The sequence below is a fragment of the Rhipicephalus sanguineus genome, chromosome 10, assembly GCF_013339695.2.
Source record: "Rhipicephalus sanguineus isolate Rsan-2018 chromosome 10, BIME_Rsan_1.4, whole genome shotgun sequence".
Lineage (NCBI taxonomy): Eukaryota > Metazoa > Arthropoda > Arachnida > Ixodida > Ixodidae > Rhipicephalus > Rhipicephalus sanguineus.
The window spans coordinates 3,678,343-3,697,420 of NC_051185.1; the positions used below are offsets into that span (position 1 = coordinate 3,678,343).

General features: G+C 48.0%; 1 protein-coding gene across 1 annotated transcript in view; it reads left to right on the forward strand.

The window, feature by feature from the left end:
* Nucleotides 1–12,232, forward strand: part of LOC119406833 (probable E3 ubiquitin-protein ligase RNF144A-A) — a 29,102-nt gene extending 16,870 nt beyond the window's left edge. The window contains exons 7-9 of the mRNA XM_037673567.2: nt 6,305–6,449; nt 7,639–7,728; nt 8,938–12,232. Of these exons, the coding sequence (XP_037529495.1) occupies nt 6,305–6,449; nt 7,639–7,728; nt 8,938–9,075 (373 nt within the window). The 3' untranslated portion in view covers nt 9,076–12,232. The remainder of the gene's footprint in view (nt 1–6,304; nt 6,450–7,638; nt 7,729–8,937) is intronic.
* Nucleotides 12,233–19,078: the final 6,846 nt, after the last annotated feature.

The following is a 19,078-nucleotide window of genomic DNA, read 5'->3' on the forward strand; positions in this document are numbered from 1 at the left end:
GTGGCACCACTTATGAGCTCGTTACCTCAGCTCCCGCTCCAGCTAGTCTGCCGAACCAGACTGTAAGCAAAGTGCGGAAATGGATGCCACGCCGAAGGGCGGGCCAGCGTGCAAACAATTGTCAAAGGTGCCGACCGAACGCTCGATGCGCCACGACGTGGGCCCGCTCCTCGTCGATCACGTATTCGAGCGTCAAGGGCCTGTACGTCGTGTGCTCCACCTGATGCACGCCACACATGACGAATGCCTCCGGCGACCGCGTGGTGCCCAAAAAGCAGGCCGCTTTCTCTTGTATCTCCCTGGGAGGCGCCCGCGATGCGCGTGAAGGGCAAACGACGCGGCCCGGAGGCGGCCCATTCATGCACCGCCGAAAGGCATCGCTGAGCAAACGGGGAGGTCATTACGACAACGTTTCCAACCCTTCCTGCCGCCGCCCGCGTGTGGGGCCGGGCACCTTTGTCCTGGGCGCGACAAGGGATCCGATGGGCTCACCTATCTCCGAAGCCTAAGTGCTTTTTGGGGCGATGCGCAGGCACTTCGAAGCACCCCACCGGCGTGACCCCCCAAGTTGGCTGCACCGAGTAAACAAAAAGAAGAACCGTGCGTCTGGTTTTGACGGCGGTCCTACACCCCCCACCCAAGACTTCGCAACAACTTGTATACAGTGTTGTCGAAGTAAACACCGCAAAAGGCGGACCGCGCTCGACCTGAGGGCGCACGGTAGGTTAATAGCCGTAGCTAAACGGTACCCTCGAAGGGGGCCGTAACTGTTCTCTACGTGGCGGTCGCGCAGCTTCCGGCATGCAACAACGAGTGCATATTCCGACTTGAAACGGAAGCGCGGAAAAATGTCCTAACAAAAAAAAAAAAAAAAGGAGCAAGAACAAAAGAATGATCTAAACTGGCTCATAGCGCCAGCCTACCTGCTAAGACCAATCACTGAGCTGCCCTGCTCACTAAATACAGCACATGTATGCGAAACGCTATGCAGATTACACGCGAAATAAACAAAAACACGTCAAACAACTCACTCAGCAAGCTTTCTCGACAAAACGCTTAATGCGTAAAACATGCGACACCTTACACAAATGTGTACTCGTAATAATAAATAAAACAAATGCATGCCGCGGATAGTTATTCGGAAGCAAAGCTAGCGCTTCCCGGAACAATATACACAATCCCCAGCACTTGCCGTTTATAATCCGCATTTCCCAGCCAAAACGGAACAAACGCGCACACAAAATACATTGGCGGGTAAAAAAAAAAAAAAACATGCGGAACTCGCAGTTTACAATCATACACTTGCAAAAGTCACACACCATGATGTAATCTTCAGTTCTAAACTTAACCACTGGGAGTGTTCATTCACGGATGTCCGCTGAATAGTCATTTCAGTCACAGTACATGCGGCACATCACACACACGGTGTAGTCACTCCGGTCTCACCACTTCCCCCTGGTCGCGGTCGAGCCGTAACATGCAAACTGCACTATAAAGCTTTAAAAACTAAACCGGGTAAAACGCGAGGAAATAACTTTCTCGCCATCTCCTAACCTGCCGCTGTTCAAATGGTCACCTAGGTTGAATCTTTTCATTGGCCCCCAGGGTCAAAAGTACGCACGAGAAGTTCAGCGGAGATACCATGACCGTGGGGCACACCCTGGCATGCGCCTGTCACCCTCGTTGGGCAATCCCCCGGCACGCAGACAATTCTACCACCCAGTCTACCTACAATAGGGCCGCAGGTGCCTCTATGGAATGACGGCGCTGGTACACTGCAACACTCCTCAAATGTGAATATTACAGTGGCAACCCTGCTCCGCGAGCATCCCTTGGCTTTCGCGAACTCCTCATACCCAAGCTTCAAAGCCATTCGGTGCCTCCGGAACGCTTGAATATTGCTCAGGGGGTTATCTTCCCGGCAGCGCGCCGGCGATTCGGTACACGGGAACGCCACCGTAACGCCTCGTGTGACATCAGTCGCCACTGCAGAAGATTCCTTTCTAGAACCGCACGGTCGCCGTTTCTCCCCGCGCATTTGCTCCTCGCCTGAGTCAGACAGGCTACCCGCAACGGATTCCGGCGCCGCGACATCTGCGCTAGCCGACTGCTCGAATTGAGCCGCACTATCCTGCCTGGGCACGCGCGTAGTGTCATGACTCGCGACATACGACTGCGCCGCTGGGCTTACTCGAACTGCCTCTGAGCTCGGTGATGACGCGGTCATCGCCCGTTCGCCGCCGCAAAGGATATTCTGTAGCGGAAGGATGCCTTGGCCCCCACTCTGAAATTTGGTTGCTGCATCTGTTTCCTGCGGTTGCCTACGAGCGTCGGTATTACACTCAAGGACATCTTTAAACTCGGCAACCCGTGTTGCCGCCACCGCATCCTTCGGCTCTGCCTCGAGTTCGAACTCGGCGGTACCCTCACACTCCGTCGGGAGCATGCTAACCGACTCGGCGCGTTCCTCTACCGCAAGCACATCAATGTTATTAGAGGCATCCGCGCGCGGTTCAACGTCGACCACCTCCTTGCTAGTGCCCACTCGCGACGAGAGCTCATCGCTCAACGATTCGGGTACTAACTTTTTGGGTTCGGCGAGATATGATGTTTCCAGCACGTGTGGCACGAAACCCGGTCGTGACTCCCCCACGGCACTCTGACTCTTACGCAAGGCTCTGGCGTGCTCTTCCAACTGTGCGAACTCCAGCTCCACCTTGAGCAGCTGGCGGCGCTCTACTGCCAACTCGAGATTAAGCTCTGTTTTCTCTGTCGACCCACCGCGCAATAACGCTGTGTCGTAGACCGCAGGCGTTGAATGCGCCCATGCGGCATACCGATCTAATACTGCTTCCGACACATGCGGCACCAAATCTGTTCCTAGTGCCTTCCCCTCGGCACTCTGATTTTCCCGCAAAGCTTTGGCCCGCTCAAACTTTGCTAACTCTAGCACCGCTTCGAGCAGCTTGCGGCGCTCATCTGCCAAACGGAAATTCAGGTCTACTCTATCTGTCGACCAACCGCGCATTAACGCTGTGTCATAAACCACAGGCATTGAATACGCCCACGTGGCATACTCATCTAATTCTGCCGTACCAAGCGACATTTTCCCTCGGCTCGAACACGAACACAGGAGTGAAAGAAAACGAGGCCGAAGCAACTCACTCTGTTTTGTTGCCGGCTCCCGTCTCCGATGAAAGTGATTCGACCATGTCCGATGATGGATGGGGCCTGGGTCGCTGGTGGTGACTCGTTGAGGGCTGCCTTGAACCAGTCGCTCCTCGTTGTCTTCCGAGAAGACAAGGCTATCTGCAGCGTCCAGCTGCTACAGCTACCAGCTGCAGGGTCCGTTGATACGGTGCCGATCAGAAATCGGTATCTTCCTCTGTAACTTCTTCGTCCGTAGTGATGTCTTGCCCAACTTCTCCTTCAATCTTCTTTAACTCAGCGATACCAATCCTGTCGACTGCGCCAGTAAAGTTCAGGTTCTTTTGGAGATGAGAAACCACACTCCACACTCGGCGCCCGAGACGCACCACCCGAGGTGATATAAACGAAGTGGGAGGTGAAATTAAGTTTGAAGGTAAAAAAAAAAAACAACGCTCCACATTGCAAAATATAACAGCACGAGGGACGGGACTGAAGACACAAAAACCACAGGACGAGTGCTTTTTGTGTCTTCAGTCCCGTCCCTCGTGCTGTTATATTTTGCAATGTCGCACCAACTTGCCCAGACAAAGTCTCTGCTAAACGCTCCACACTCGGCGCCCGAGACGCACCACCCGAGGTGGTATAAACGAAGTGGGAGGAATTAACGTTGGATTCGCTGGTCGCTTGAAGAATGAGATACGCTGGAGAAGTTTAGAGGAAAATCAAGACAACTTATATTTACAGACTTACAAGAAGAGTTACAATCATAAATGTTACAAAGAAATAAAGAAAAACAAGTACTGGAAATGAACCGTCTGTAGGGCGACCCTACGAATTCGGCAGAGCCGACGGTGCCGAACACCTTAAGCCCGGTTCAGAACGCCAGACGGAACACCGGGGCCGCTTTTTATTACCCGATGCTCCGCCTTTACATTACTGCCGGCGAATAGCCGCCTGTTTGCCCTGTAAGTGGGCGGTGCATGCAGCAAATCAACAAACTCGCGACCAGGTCACCGCCTCCTTACATCTATGCGGGCTCATGCTCCTCGCCCCAAGCAACACACAAACAGGAGGCAAATAAAAACAAAGTAAACTCGAGTTGTTGTGGCCAGGGCAGGCTCAGCTGACGCTACACGTGTCTAGAGCTAAGTGTACGCGTGCGGTGACGAGCAAAGAAAAGAAGAACGTGCCTGAGAAAAACGACCCTGGTGGTATGTCAAATACATTTGCCGAAAAGACACTCCGCTTCGACCACCCTCGGGCCACTTAGTTTCTCCCCCCTCCGCGCACAACGTCGCACGTGGCACCACTTATGAGCTCGTTACCTCAGCTCCCGCTCCAGCTAGTCTGCCGAACCAGACTGTAAGCAAAGTGCGGAAATGGATGCCACGCCGAAGGGCGGGCCAGCGTGCAAACAATTGTCAAAGGTGCCGACCGAACGCTCGATGCGCCACGACGTGGGCCCGCTCCTCGTCGATCACGTATTCGAGCGTCAAGGGCCTGTACGTCGTGTGCTCCACCTGATGCACGCCACACATGACGAATGCCTCCGGCGACCGCGTGGTGCCCAAAAAGCAGGCCGCTTTCTCTTGTATCTCCCTGGGAGGCGCCCGCGATGCGCGTGAAGGGCAAACGACGCGGCCCGGAGGCGGCCCATTCATGCACCGCCGAAAGGCATCGCTGAGCAAACGGGGAGGTCATTACGACAACGTTTCCAACCCTTCCTGCCGCCGCCCGCGTGTGGGGCCGGGCACCTTTGTCCTGGGCGCGACAAGGGATCCGATGGGCTCACCTATCTCCGAAGCCTAAGTGCTTTTTGGGGCGATGCGCAGGCACTTCGAAGCACCCCACCGGCGTGACCCCCCAAGTTGGCTGCACCGAGTAAACAAAAAGAAGAACCGTGCGTCTGGTTTTGACGGCGGTCCTACAACACGTGATAGGCAGAGATGCCATTTCCTCAGCCTCTCCTCCTCTTTCAACTTCTGTGGAAGCCCAACTGATGTGGCGGACAAGGGTGTGCTCCCTTCAAGTCCAGAGTTCCAAATCTGCCTCGTAGACGTCGATATATAAGAACATCTGAAATTTTGGATGCTAAAAAGCCTCGGCGTCCGATTTTTCGGACTACCTGCCCAAATTTCAGGTCCAAAACAGCATTAATTGAGCCCCCAACTCTGCCACATCTTTCATCTCCATATTGGAACCAGCTGCCTTTCAAGCGGAGCTTGAAAGGCAGCTTTGCCGCAATACGGGGGTGTGAGGAGCTGAAGCATATTGAAAATCTAGCGACCACTCCCAATCTGACGTTGACTGTCTCTTGCCTAAGTTCGACCGTAACGGAGCTTGAAAGGCAGCTTTGCCGCAATACGAGAGTGTAATGCGGTGAAGCATATTGAAAATCTGAAGGGGTCACTTTCAACCGGACGTTGACTGCATTTGCCTTTGGGAAGTTTGAATAGTTCGAATAGTAAAATTTCAGTGCGAATCGAATAGCAAACACTATTCGAAAAATATTCGAAATTTCGAATATTCGCACACCCCTAGTATTTTGTACTACGTGCCGTTAGTGTAAATCAAACACGTAATTGTACAGGAAGAAACTTACCAGAACACTTGCTGCACAACACTTTGCGACTAGTTGGCACAGTTAATACTGTCCCATGTGTATGTTTTGGAGGCTCGGATGTAGGTCAATGAATTTGGTAATGCAGCCTACTCAAGCTGCATTACGGTTGTTTGTTTTATACTTATGGTACTGTGAACAGTCAGCAATGTGCAAAGTGATACAAGTGACCTGGATGAAATGTTACCTATCCTCTTCAACATCGTTTTTTTTAACGCTTGGTTACAATGTCGGTCAGAAAGGTTTGCCACATACTATGTATTAATAAAGTTTGAAGCTTCATTTTTCTCGCAGCAAAAGATAACGTGTTGACTGGTGTTTCACTGCTTGCACAAGCAAGGGCCAGAGCAACCGCACTTGGACAGCATGTGTTTTAGGAGTTTTGAAACACTGCGCGGTGTTTGAACCACTTCATCGTCGCAGTTCTTTTTATTTCTTCCTGTCTCAGATATTGGGGACAACGAGGGATTGAAAAAAAAAGAAAAGGCCTCTTGAAAAGCTAAAGAAAGCATTTTTCCTTGTTGTGCGACACAGGGCCAACCTGCCAGGCGAGGAATGTGGCCTGATCAAGCGTTGTCCACGCTGTCACATTCCCATTGAGCGAGACGAAGGCTGCGCCCAAATGATGTGCAAGCGCTGTCGGCACGTGTTCTGCTGGTACTGCCTGGCCTCCCTTGACGTGAGTTGGGGAGCCTCGTGAGCATTGCATTGTGTGTAGAGCTGCGCGAATAGCAAAATTTTTGGTGCGAAGCGAATTCGTATATTAAAGTGTGAGTGTGAATCGAATCAAATATTTCTCTAATATTTCTCTAATATTTTTCTAATAATTCAAAGAGAAATTGCAGAAAAAAAAAGTTGCAAGAGGATTCCTAAGCATATTCTTATGAGATAGCAACATGAAAGTGTTTCTTTTCGCTAGATTGATGAAGGACTGGCGGGGTGGTGTTTCATAGTTGTCTTATCAAGAATGAGGCAATGTAGAGGCCGAATTGTATTTATGTACATGATTTGGCGCAACCAAAGTGTTGCCGACAGCACTTTACACGTGATAGGCAAAGATGCCATTTCCTCAGCCTCTCCTCATCTTTCTGTGGAAGCCCAACTGATGTGGCGGACAAGGGTGTGCTCCCTTCAAGTCCGGAGTTCCAAATCTGCCTCGTAGACGTCGATATATAGGAACATCTGAAATTTGGGTGCTAAAAAACTTCGGCGTCTGATTTTTCGGACTTCCTGCCGAAATTTCAGGTCCAAAACAGCATTAATTTATCCCCCAACTCTGCCACATCTTTCATCTCCATGGTGGAACCAGCGTTTTCTTGAGTTGATACATTTGCGACCGTAACGGAGCTTGAAAGGCAGCTTTGCCGCAATACCGGGGTGTGATGAGGTGAAGCATATTGAAACTCTTGGGACCACTTCCAATCTGATGTTGACTGTCTCTTGGCAAAGTTCAACCGTAATGGGGCTTGAAAGGCGGCTTTGCCGCAATACGAGAGTGTAATGAGGTGAAGCATATTGAAAATCTGAAGGGGTCACTTTCAATCGGACGTTGATTGTATTTGTTTTTGGGAAGTTCGAATAGGTTCGAATAGTAAAATTCTAGTGCGAATCGAATTGAATAGCAAACACTATTCGAAAAATATTCGAAATTTCGAATATTCGCACACCCCTAATTGTGTGTGCTCTGTGAGGCCATCCTCCTGTATTATTTTGGTTTTGCATCATCTAAGTCCCAAATACATTATTTGCTTTGGACACTATGAATGAAAAGCAAGGACAGAAAAGAGGGCAGTGTTAAAGCTCGTTATTACGTCTGATAAAAGGTGCAAGCTAAATCTTTGTGTTCGATCTTTTTTCTTTGCCCCCAGGATGATTTCCTGTTGCGGCATTACGACAAAGGGCCTTGCAAGAACAAGTTGGGCCACTCACGGGCATCTGTCGTGTGGCACAGGACTCAGGTGTGTCATCACGTGACGCGTGTTGCCATCTCTAAAAGAGCATTTGCTGTAGCAGAATGAATTAAAAACTACTGCATGTGTGCCAAAGCATCTGTTCACTGAAGAACAGGTGGGCAAGTAACTTGACAGCCACTTTTGTCTTCCTTGTGCAGCACTTCCATCAGTCTATTCAATAATTATAAGCAGTGGGGGAAGCACATTGACAGGCATCCTGTAATCCAATATTTCCCCACATGATGGATGCGAAAGCATTGTGCCTTGACCACTCTTTGCTGTGAAATGTGGCCACAGTAACGTGTGTGATGACTTCCATGCCTATAGTTGCATTGTAGCACATGTGAACAGAAGCAGTAGCAAAGGACGACATTAACAGCCGGACATTGCATGCAGTCCGTTTTGCCTGCTGCTTAGCCCATATTAGTGCTGTTGTTTCCCATTTCCATACTGTTTTGCCATCTGCATTCATAACTTGTGAGCTGGTCATAAGCACTGCATGTACTCGAGGAATGCAGCATACTGTAGTGGCAAGGTATAAGAAGCTTCTGTACCCCTTAGGAGATTCGGTAGAGCATTGCACGCCCGGACCCATCGTGAGAAGCCATGCTCTTGCTAGAGGAAACCAATTAGTGTGTCATTAAGAGTGTAATTGTGTCCAAATCTGCACTGACAATAAAACACTGCAAAAAATGCTTTTCACAGCACATGTAGTGCCAACATGAACAGCGTGGCAAGGGCCTCTTAAAAATTTCTGGCGAGGCATTTTATTTTACTCTTGTATACATTTGATGTTGTGGACGCCAGGGATTGTGGATATCTGCAGAAAAAAAATGTCATTTTGGCCCAAATCATTGAAACGAGGCTTAGCATTGCATCCTTGCATGGTAACAATAGTTGGAGGCATTATATTATGGCAGCTGCTGTGTCAAAATGCTGGATGTGAACATCGGCACTAGACTGTGCTGTGTGTGCACACAGTGAGTTGCAGCACAGGTTTGGCTCGTGAGGGTGACTATCCTGTTACACAGCTCATGAGTGAAACCTGCGTTAGGGCGATTTGGCTTTTATACCAATGTGCTTTTCATTGGGCAATGGGGAGTCATGCCACTCTTGTGAGACCAGTTTCAGCCATTATTGTTGTGTTCACTAAGCTTATGGAGAGCTAGTCTACACCCACGCTAGCAGTAAGGAGCTTTCTTTTTTTACTCCCAGGTTGTGGGCATCTTTGCCGGATTCGGGTTTCTTCTACTGCTAGCGTCACCCCTTCTCTTGCTGGCAGCGCCCTGCCTGCTTTGCTGCCGATGCAGCGGCTGCCATCGCTGCCTTGACCCCGAGCCAGCAACCCTCTGAAGGAGCAGACTGAAATGCCAGGCACTCAGCAGAGATCTACGCCTGGCATTTTCACCAAATATGTGATGGAGCGCTGCTGTCTCTAGCGAGACAGCTCCAAGTCAACCTGTGACTGTTGTGAAAGGTGCAGTACTGTGCTAATAGTAACAGCGTTGATGTGCTGTGCACCGGGACCTTTCTTCTCTGAAACTGTTTTGTGTCAAGAGCACTGTGGCATGGGTGCACCAAGAGCAGCGCAGTGGCGGTTCCCTCTCGTGGCAAGTGCTTTTTTGCCAACAGTGAGGAATCCTGTGGTGAGGCGAGAGGAATTGTTGCACTCTATCTGTGTTAGCACGTGGGCGTTGCTGCATTTTGCAGTTCTTGAAGCGTACCTGCCACTGCAAGAATAATGAAATATTGGATTTAGGATGTGTAATGCTGACTGTATAGGCTGCAGATTCGAGTGCTGTGAGCAGTACGGAAAAACATGTCACTTTGCATGGGGGGCACCTTTCAGCGGTGACATGGTTATGAAAAATGCTACCCAAAATGTCGATGTGGCTTTGCTCTTGCGAGCAGCCCATTCCAAGTTTGCGGAACAAATGTTGGCTTTTTTCACTTGCAATGCAAGATCTGAGTGCTACGTAACAGCTTGCATACACAACTGTGTTTGGCCAGCCCAAACATGCCCCAGAAGTTGTAATAATACGCTGTCATAATGAATTATAACCGTAGCATTTACACAAGGCCACGACTAAAGCTGAATTCCTTGCACAGTTTTCACCGGTACATTTCAGCAGCGAAATGCAAAAACATCAATGTAGTGACACAGTTAGTTTGCTTGTGCAACTCAGCCCAATCTGCCCCACACACTGTTTTGGGATGTGAGGCACAGTGTTTAAAAAGGTCCTGTTGTGGTAGACATTTCAGCGCCTTAGCACCAGTCTCGACTTATGTGGCAGTCGAGAGCCACACCTACTCACTCACCGGTTCAGAACAAATGCAGCAGCAGAATGGTCATCCTATGTTCTTAGTTTGTGAGCAAGGGTTCCACCTGCAATTACAACTCGATCTAACGAAACCCGGCTTTACCAAGTTCCTGATCTAACGAAGAAATTTAGATTCCCAGACAGATACCTGTAAGGTTCAGTATTGTCATCAACCCAAATTAACGAACAAATGTGTCCACCAAACCAGATTTAACGAAGTTTTTCCAGAAATGCCCGAATCAAAAAAGGCGATTTCCTTCCAATTTTGCAGAGATCTTTTTTTTTTTTTTATCGTGCGCTCTAATGCTATCATTGAAAAGTCTAGGTTCACGGTCCTAGCTTTTGTTTGACGAGGCTCTACGCCACGCCCATGCATGGAGCAGTGAACTTGGTAACGCTCTTACGTACCGGATGGTATTACGGGCGGCGGTGGTTGGTTTCGTGGCACTAATCGCCTCCTTGCAACTTTCTGGCTCGGCCTGCTCGCGCAATCACTTCATTCGTTATCTGCGTATCATTTGTCCATCATTGCTTCATGTGACCGTCTTTCTGGCCTGCATCACCCTGGCACGGTGCCCCCTATGTCCGGGCGGCATGGGAGGCTCCATGTCAGGGCCACCCTCGCGGACTTTTCACAGGCGTAGATTGGTGGCAGGAACAATGGCCTGGTAGCTTCTGGTTGCTGCAACGTTACTATTTTTGATTTCAAAGAGCCGAAAAATCTCTCTATTGATTTTACGAACTTCCCAATGTAACGAAATAATTCTAGCATCCCAATCACTCCGTTAGATCGAGTTTCCACTGTATTTCTTTTCTCGACGCCGTCCGTGTTCCGCTCCCGTTCCATTATGCCCGCCAGCTGTTGTAGTCGGTAGCTTGGCTCCTTAGGCCCTTATGGAAAGTTAGCAAACTTGGCTTTAGCATTGTGCTTCGAGTGAAGTGCAGAGTATAACATGCTTCACAGCTCAACGTTCATGAGTATGTATAGCTAGTGTCCCTGTGAGAAAGCCAAAGGCTCTTTATTTATGGTGCTATGCACTGTCATTCTGCAGTGAAGTCATGGAACCACAAGGGAACAATGTACATAGTGTTGTGTGTTATGCTGTTGGAGCAACTTGAAGAGTTCTTCAGAAGTGGAAATTTGATTTTATTCACTGGTCCACATTGAAGGAAATTGTTCGTTTTAACATGTGGTGAATCTAGTTGACAATGTCTATACTATATGTTCTTTTTTTCATTTGCTCACAAGGCTAGCTCTGCACATATGTGGATTCACTTGGTTTCTGTATATAGGAATGCGCAGATATTCTTGCAGTGCTTGCAGAGGACTGGTCACCATTTGCAAGCACTAATTATTTAGACATGCATGCATACTACACACCAATTATCTTCTGTGATAGCTTTCAGAGCCAATTAGGTTTAGCAGTGAGCAAGGCAGTCCGTTGTGCTGCAAGTTCTCTGATGCCTATGCAATGCGAAACGTGTTGGCTGTAAATATCGTTTGTTTGAAGCAAATCAAAGTATACTAAAGTCATATCAAGATATTGCAATCACCAGTACTTAATGCTTCAAGATTTATGTATGCACAAGACTGCTTTATGGTCGCCAAAAGTGGCTTTTGTTAAGTGGGCTTGCCATTAATGTGACAAAGATTATAAAATGGTTGCTGTATGTATAATTGATTATTATTGTGCACAGATGTTTTGCAAAATATCTTCAATTTTCAGTTGCAGTGGCCCAGTACTTTAGGCACTAATATGATTACACTGTTTGTCAGAAAGCTGCAGTGCAACTTTTTACTGGAAGACGCAGTTAACACACTCAACAGCACAAGATGCATGGAGTGGTGTAATATGTTCTTGCCACTGCAACTGAAATTCTGAACTTTGGAAGTATTGCACCTTGGAGTTAGTGCCTTCAGAGTTCTGGGCCATGTTACCAGCAAAGCACAGCTGATGTAATGCCCATGTATAATGGGCAAGTGACTGTGCCCACCTGGAAAAAGATCTTGGAGGGTTTTTAAAGCACTGTTATTGGTCAAGTGGCCACGAGCGAGTTTGTTGCTGTCTCTACTTGCTTGTTGGATGCTGGAGCTAAGAGGAATAACCTAGTCACAAGCTAGTCCTGACTGATGTGAAAGAGGTTGCATCTTCACTCTGTGCAAGTTAGAATAAAAAGACCTCATGACACGTCTACTGTTGTCTCAAGTCAGTCAAGTTTGCCAGGCTGTTCTGCACGAATCACACGTACGTACCATCAGCATGTTTGTAGCACATTTGAGAGAATACACATAGTTATTTGAAAGTGCAGTAATGGTTAATAGCCTAGACAAAGAGTTCACACGATTGGCAGCCAACCTCTGCAGTCTGTACAAGAGTGTGTACGACACAAACTGACAGGGGAGCTGCTCATGAAAAGGAAATGTGCTGGAGCGCATACGCCAACATTCCCAAATAACGGCACCACTGTATACTGCCAGCACTAACATAACTTGGAGGATGTTAAAGGGGCCCCGCAACACTTTTCCAAGTAGCCGTGGAATGGCTTCACTAAAGGAGCTTATTTCCTCACGAATCGACCACCGCAAGAAATTTTGGAATCCGTCCAGTACGGGCGGAGTTACAAACATTTGTCGCAAGCTGTAATTGCTTTCTCTCTTCTCTCGTCCCCACGAAAGCGCTGCAAGCTAAGCAGGGGGGGGGGGGTGGCATGAGGTAAGAAGGTACGTCACACATACCTAGTGACCTTGAACACTTTTTCTTTTCCTACTTCGAACGTGCAATGTACTTTAAGTGCAATTGCAGGCAAGTGACGGCCTCCTGTGGCGGCCACAGTAACTACCAAGCGCGCCATGTTCAGATCAGCCAATGGCATGGAACTTGAGTCGGTGATGCAGCGATATTGAGTCAATAGCATCACTTGTCGAGAGAAGAGGAAGCGATTTTTAGCTGACTGAGAATTTATTGCAAACCCCCGGCCGCGTGTTGCGCTATAATGTTGAGCCTGCGTGTTCTCGGGAGCCTTGACTACCGATCGGCAGCGTTTTCTGACCATGCTGAAAAAGTGTTGCAGGGCCCCTTTAAGAACCACACATGTGACTGAACTAAAAATGAGAGGTGTAGCATTAAGAGATTAAAGAACAAACATTCAGAAAAAGTGTACCTCAGGCCACGTATTGGGAAGAACAGACAATGGTTGATCAGTGAGAGCTACAGAACAGATACCAAAGGATGGCAGTGGGTTAGATATCTGGCAGGCATAAAAGGGGAGCAGCTCTCATTGGAGATCACTGGGGCAGGCCTGTCCTTGAGTGGACATGCCGACGATGACTATTTCTGATTGAACGCAACCTGGGTGGTCACTAATAAACCTTGCTCAGTTTTAGGTCTTTGCCAGCTTTTCGTATATCTAGTACAATTATATGCCTCCCAGCAACACTTGGTGCTGAACCCATTGGTATTCAATGTCGGTGATCAGTCCATAATGCACTTTCTGCAGAAGGTACTGCTCACAAATCCTGTAGCTTGAGGAATGGCCTCTGAAGCATCTTGCAAAGAGTGCACATCATTCCAAATGTGGCCTTCACTGGCCCTTGTGTCATCAAGCACCACATATGTTAAACCAAATGTGTTCTAAATACACAAGTGTACTATAGAAGCGACTCCAGCCACAGTTTTGAGGAAGGGACCGAAAGGGTCAATAAATGGCTGCAGCCATTTCAGTTTCTAGAAGCCTTTAACCCAGCCAGACAGATTTCTGTCAAAAATGTCAGCATTTATTAATTGGAAGTGTATGCACTCTGGAAGCAAGTATCAAGAGTAATGGATATACACCGAGGTCCCTAGGTGTTCTTTATGTCCGTACTGAGCCTGTAACAACTTGATGTGGGCTAGTTGGTTCATAATTAGAACAAATAAAGTAACAGCGCGAATGAAACAAGGACGACAAAGGAACGAAGACCACGGGACAAGCGCTGACTGCCAACTGAATGTTTATTTTAAGAAAAACCAGCCTTTTATACATTCTCAGAATGAACATGCGCACTACAAACACTCGCTAATCACACTCTCAATCTTTCTTTTAAGAAGTTTATTTCTCTATTTCTCTCTCCGAGAGAAATAAACTTCTTAAAAGAAAGATTGAGAGTGTGATTAGCGAGTGTTTGTAGTGCGCATGTTCATTCTGAGAATGTATAAAAGGCTGGTTTTTCTTAAAATAAACATTCAGTTGGCAGTCAGCGCTTGTCCCGTGGTCTTCGTTCCTTTGTCGTCCTTGTTTCATTCGCGCTGTTACTTTATTTGTTCTACTGAGCCTGCTTAGGGCATACTGATAGACAAGCTGCTGGTAATTTAAAGGGACCCTGAAACGGTATTGACGATTATGTACGAACACATTGAGCCGGTAGAACAAGTCCTAAGGATCATTTACAGACCGATTTAAGCTCTGTGCGAAAACTGTGTAATTTATTACAAGGCTTTAAAGCCGCGAATCGCCACCGATCACAGCGGCTCAGCCAAACGCATTTTCAAACCGCCCACTTCCAGTGCGCGTCGTATTGGAAGCGCGACGTCACGCAGGCGGCTGATATGATTGGATATGTCCAGTACACGTCACTGAACCTCCTGTGGGCAGCGAGCGTCGTCTGCCTGTGTTACAACGTAGTCCATGTTGACGTGAGCTGAGCGAGAGTGTTTATCTTGAGGTTTCTTTTCTTGGACATAATTAATTGCCCCAGCCTTGTTGCGCACCACGTATCTAGCAATTTCTAGCAATTGGTAACTTGTAAAGCTGCGACATCGTGCAATGTTCGTGAGGCATCTGGCGAGCGGAATCCCTTCAGCTCGTCGCTGCAATGAGCGTCGCGCTCTCGCTATCCGTTCAACGCCACGATCCACGTTTTTGTGGCTGTAACTTCACCCCTGAAGACACAACCACATTGCCCGAGTTTACGCTTATCGATGACCGTTCTCGAATTATTTTTGTTTGTCCGCATGCTGTTGCAGATTGTCGCCGTACAGGAGAATAAAATAAGATCTGCTGGTAGTGTGGCGGCACCTGTCGGAGCAGATATCAACCACTCCGCGAGCTTCGTCTTTGTTGGGCCTCCGAGATTACGCGCAACCCGTCGCGAAGCTCAAACCGTCGAGTGCGCTCATGAGAGCACTGCGATCGCCGGCGATGTCAGGGTGTCTGTGAGTTGAGGGTGCAAGGCAGCGGTGAGGAGGAGGGTATAGATATAAATTCCGTAGCGGCCTTGGTACACAGCGCGGCGCTTAATTTCTGGTGCGAATGATTTGGGGATGCTCCTGCCTAAACGCTGACAAAACTTCAAAAAACCGTTTCAGGGTCCCTTTAAAGCACACACATGTAGTACTATATTGAGCTCGTAACAATTTCGGGAAGTTAATGTTCCAACTTTTCACCCTAAATAAAGCTCGTGCCCATAGTGTGTAGAAAACCTCTTCATTACACTTCCATACAACAGCAGTATCAAAATAATTAGTACACAAGCAGGCTGCTTCTACCATTGCAGTAGGTAAATACACACAATGCAGCCATTACCTGAGTAACATGCAAGTTTTCAGCGATTATCACTGAACCTTACATTAGCCAGTTTCTGCTGTACAACCATTTTGAAATTCATGGTTGTAGGTAGCTTCAGGATCCTGCAGCTCCAGGCCACCTTTAAGTATGTTCATAAATGTGAAAAGATCAAAATAAAAAGAAAATCTAAACAGTGATGAGCACCCCAATGTCTACATATTTACAAAAGATCCGATCTAGCCTTTTACCAGCTCTCCTAGATTGCTGAACATCTGAAGCACCAATCACTTCGCTATGCCTACACATACCTGCTAAATGTCCCAATTTCTGACAGTCCTCCCGATTGTATGGGCACAGACATAGATCTTCCAACAAACAGCCACCCAAAATGAAAATGGTTCTGAACACTTTCTGGCCTTGAGGAACCAGAACAGCTTGCCATGGGACCGCCTTGCTTATTTACAGTTAGGCATGTTATCTTGCACTGTATGCAGTTTTCTGCAATGTTATCTGCAATGTATGCAGTGTTGTACTGTATGCAGTTAGCTTCACAGTTGCACAATGTAAACTATATTTTGCAGGTCATAGGTTTTGTTCTGTGCATGTGTAATTACACGTGCACACTACAATTGCAAGCACCGGTGTGACCGCCAGCATGTAAAAGCTTTAGTGCAACCATTCAGAGCTGTGTATGACATTACTACCAACGTTACTAGAACAAACTCAGTTTCAAAGCTCCGTATCTCCGCCAGCGGAGGAGGGTGGTCCGAACGGCGGTCGCGAGAACTAGCGGCGCTGCAGTTCCGTCTTGCTCCACTATCGGCGCGTCGTCTGCTGCCACGGCATAACCAGCATAACGCTGCGGTCCGCCGCGCAGTTGCTCGCGCCAACTGCTCGGCAACTTTCTTATTGTACTAGTTAGGTGGATACTTAGGTGGATATGCATAAGGTAGTCTGTATGCATTGGCCCGCGTGCGTTGTTCATTGATTGGCTAAGAATCGATGTTCGGTCTATATTGCCACGCCCACTTCTTGTTTTATTTTGACGTATTCGGGTTTGACCAGCAAGGACGGTTATCAACGCCCGACGCTGTCCGCGAAGCAGTGTTCGAGAAGCTTCGCGATTGTAGATCGTTTTGGTAAGATTGCGCGCTGCACGCGAATGTTCCAGCTTTGTCGAGAGATAACGCCGCCACCAGCGATATCGCTGGAAAGTTCGATAGCGCGTGTATAAAAGCCGACGCGCTTGACCGCTTGTCAGTTGATCGACGGTCGACGCTGTGTTCGCCGCTATTAGTGTATTGCTGTAGTTTGACTTTCAGTTTCCCGGCCACAAGTTCGGCCAAATAAAGAGTTTCATCTCGGACCTGCTGACTGCTGCCTTCGACGTCACGAACCTGTGACAATATTTGAGCAGTCTACATTGCGCTTAACTTCCAAGCATAGGAGTTTTTAAGCGAATGAGGGTTTTCAGAGTAATTTTTATAACTACCACCACAATTTTAGCCGCTGCCGTCTTATCTAGACCAAGAACAACCCAACACATTTGTAAAAGCCTTTATAGTGCACAAAGAAGCGTACTTACTCGAGATACAAAAACGTTCTAGAAAAACAGTACTCATGTTTCTACAATTTATTGAAAAAAAAAGCTTTCTCGAAAAACATCATCAATGCTTTGCAATGTTTACAAGACACGTTTTCGCGACGGTTAAAGGGATACTGACCCAAAATCGGAAAATTTTACGAGAACTCGGTAAATGAAATCTCAGTGTGCGATTACATCGAATAGATGTCGTCTCTGAGCAATTTTTTCAGCGGATAGTTGTATTTTCGGTGTCTCATCTTTCTACGTCGCATCCTTCTACGGTGCCTTAAACAATTCGAACAGATCGGCCGTGATGTGAGCACCGATCGCGCGTACTCTGTCGCTAGAAGAGTCGTCAATATTCAACTTCAGTTTTTCAATTTCACCGAGCAGATGTTCCATGCCCGCAGCACTTTACACTGTACGACAGCCGTTTGCGTTTCGTGCTGTAGCCGTTCACTACGCAGTTAAACTGATCGTCAACTACAATTTTCTTTTGCACAAGTAAGTCTCCGTTCCTGAAGCAAAGTGTGGGATTAGGCTAGTTGGTATTCCATTATTAAACTGCTCAGCGCAAAAATTTGACACGGTACACATAGAAAAGACGAGGACCAGCGCTGGTCCTCGTCTTTTCTATGTGTGCCGTGTCAAATTTTTGCGCTGAGCAGCCCGTTCCCGAGCCGGCGAGTGTAAAATATTCCGCACATCTTGTTCGATACCTCGTCGTAAAATCTCTCGAAAATCCACTGCTTTGAAGGCATAGCGACAGCTGACAACTGATCTAATGTTTGTGTGATGCAACTCTCAGTCTCGGTAGCGTATATAGGTAATCGCCTGCCTTTCGTTTTGCTGTTCTATTTCTGGCGGCTCCTCCAAATTGGGCACTGGGCTTTCGCGGGACGCCGTGCGTTTTGGGGGGGATTTGCGCCTAAACCCCGAACATTTTGGCTTTGAAATGTGGGGTGGAAGTGCTGGGAACAAGCGCGGCACGGCACCTGGCGCGAGTTCCCACTTTCCACGTGGGATCAAAACGTCTTGTCCCGCAACGACACGACGATAGTGCTTTACAATGTCGTCACTCTCAAAATGAACGTCACAGACCTTGCATTTCGCAGTAAGCTTTCCATCTTTGCGATGCAAAACCTGAATGGCGTAGGGTCTTTTGCAGGTCCGAAGTGTCGTGAAGCGGAGTCGTCGTTGCGGTAGCCGCTCTTGCAGCCCGGCGCAAAGCAAGTCGGCATACCGCACTGTGAATCTGTTCGCCCTCGTTACGCTTCGTACATCATGCACGTGTCTTCGTACAAGACGCTAAGCCTGGTCAAGAACAGTCGCAAAAATGACGAGCTAACAAAGCGCAGACGACACCCACGTGCGCTCGTACATCGGCGGCGCCGATCACAACACGCGCCAGCCGCAGCCAGCTAGACGTGACTGCAGCGCCACTAGTTCTCACGACCGCCACGCGGACCGCCTCTCCGGCGGAGCTTTTAAACTGAGTTTGTTCTAGTAACGTTGATTACTACAGCCCCGAGAAAAAAAAAAATAAATAAATAAAAAAATAAAAACGTGGGCTTTGTTGTTGAAAACGTGCATTTTGTTGTTTTTTTATTCCAAACACTCCCCCTCTTGTATCTCCCTATTTTCGAGGTCCTTAGGTTGGCAGGTAAGCCTACAGACAGCTTTTGCTTCTCCAGCCTATAGAAGGCCGTTATCTGGAATCCTTTAAAGCTTTGTGGCACTGTCAAATCATGCCTGGAGGCCTCAGAACGGCCGTAACGAAAGCACTTGTCAAAGCATGCTGAATTGGGCTGCAGTATCTGGCTTTGAATGTCAGCATGCTTGACACATCACCAGGCAAGGGTTGCTGGCTCCCACCAATCTGTCTCAAGGAGCTTGCCGATGGAAA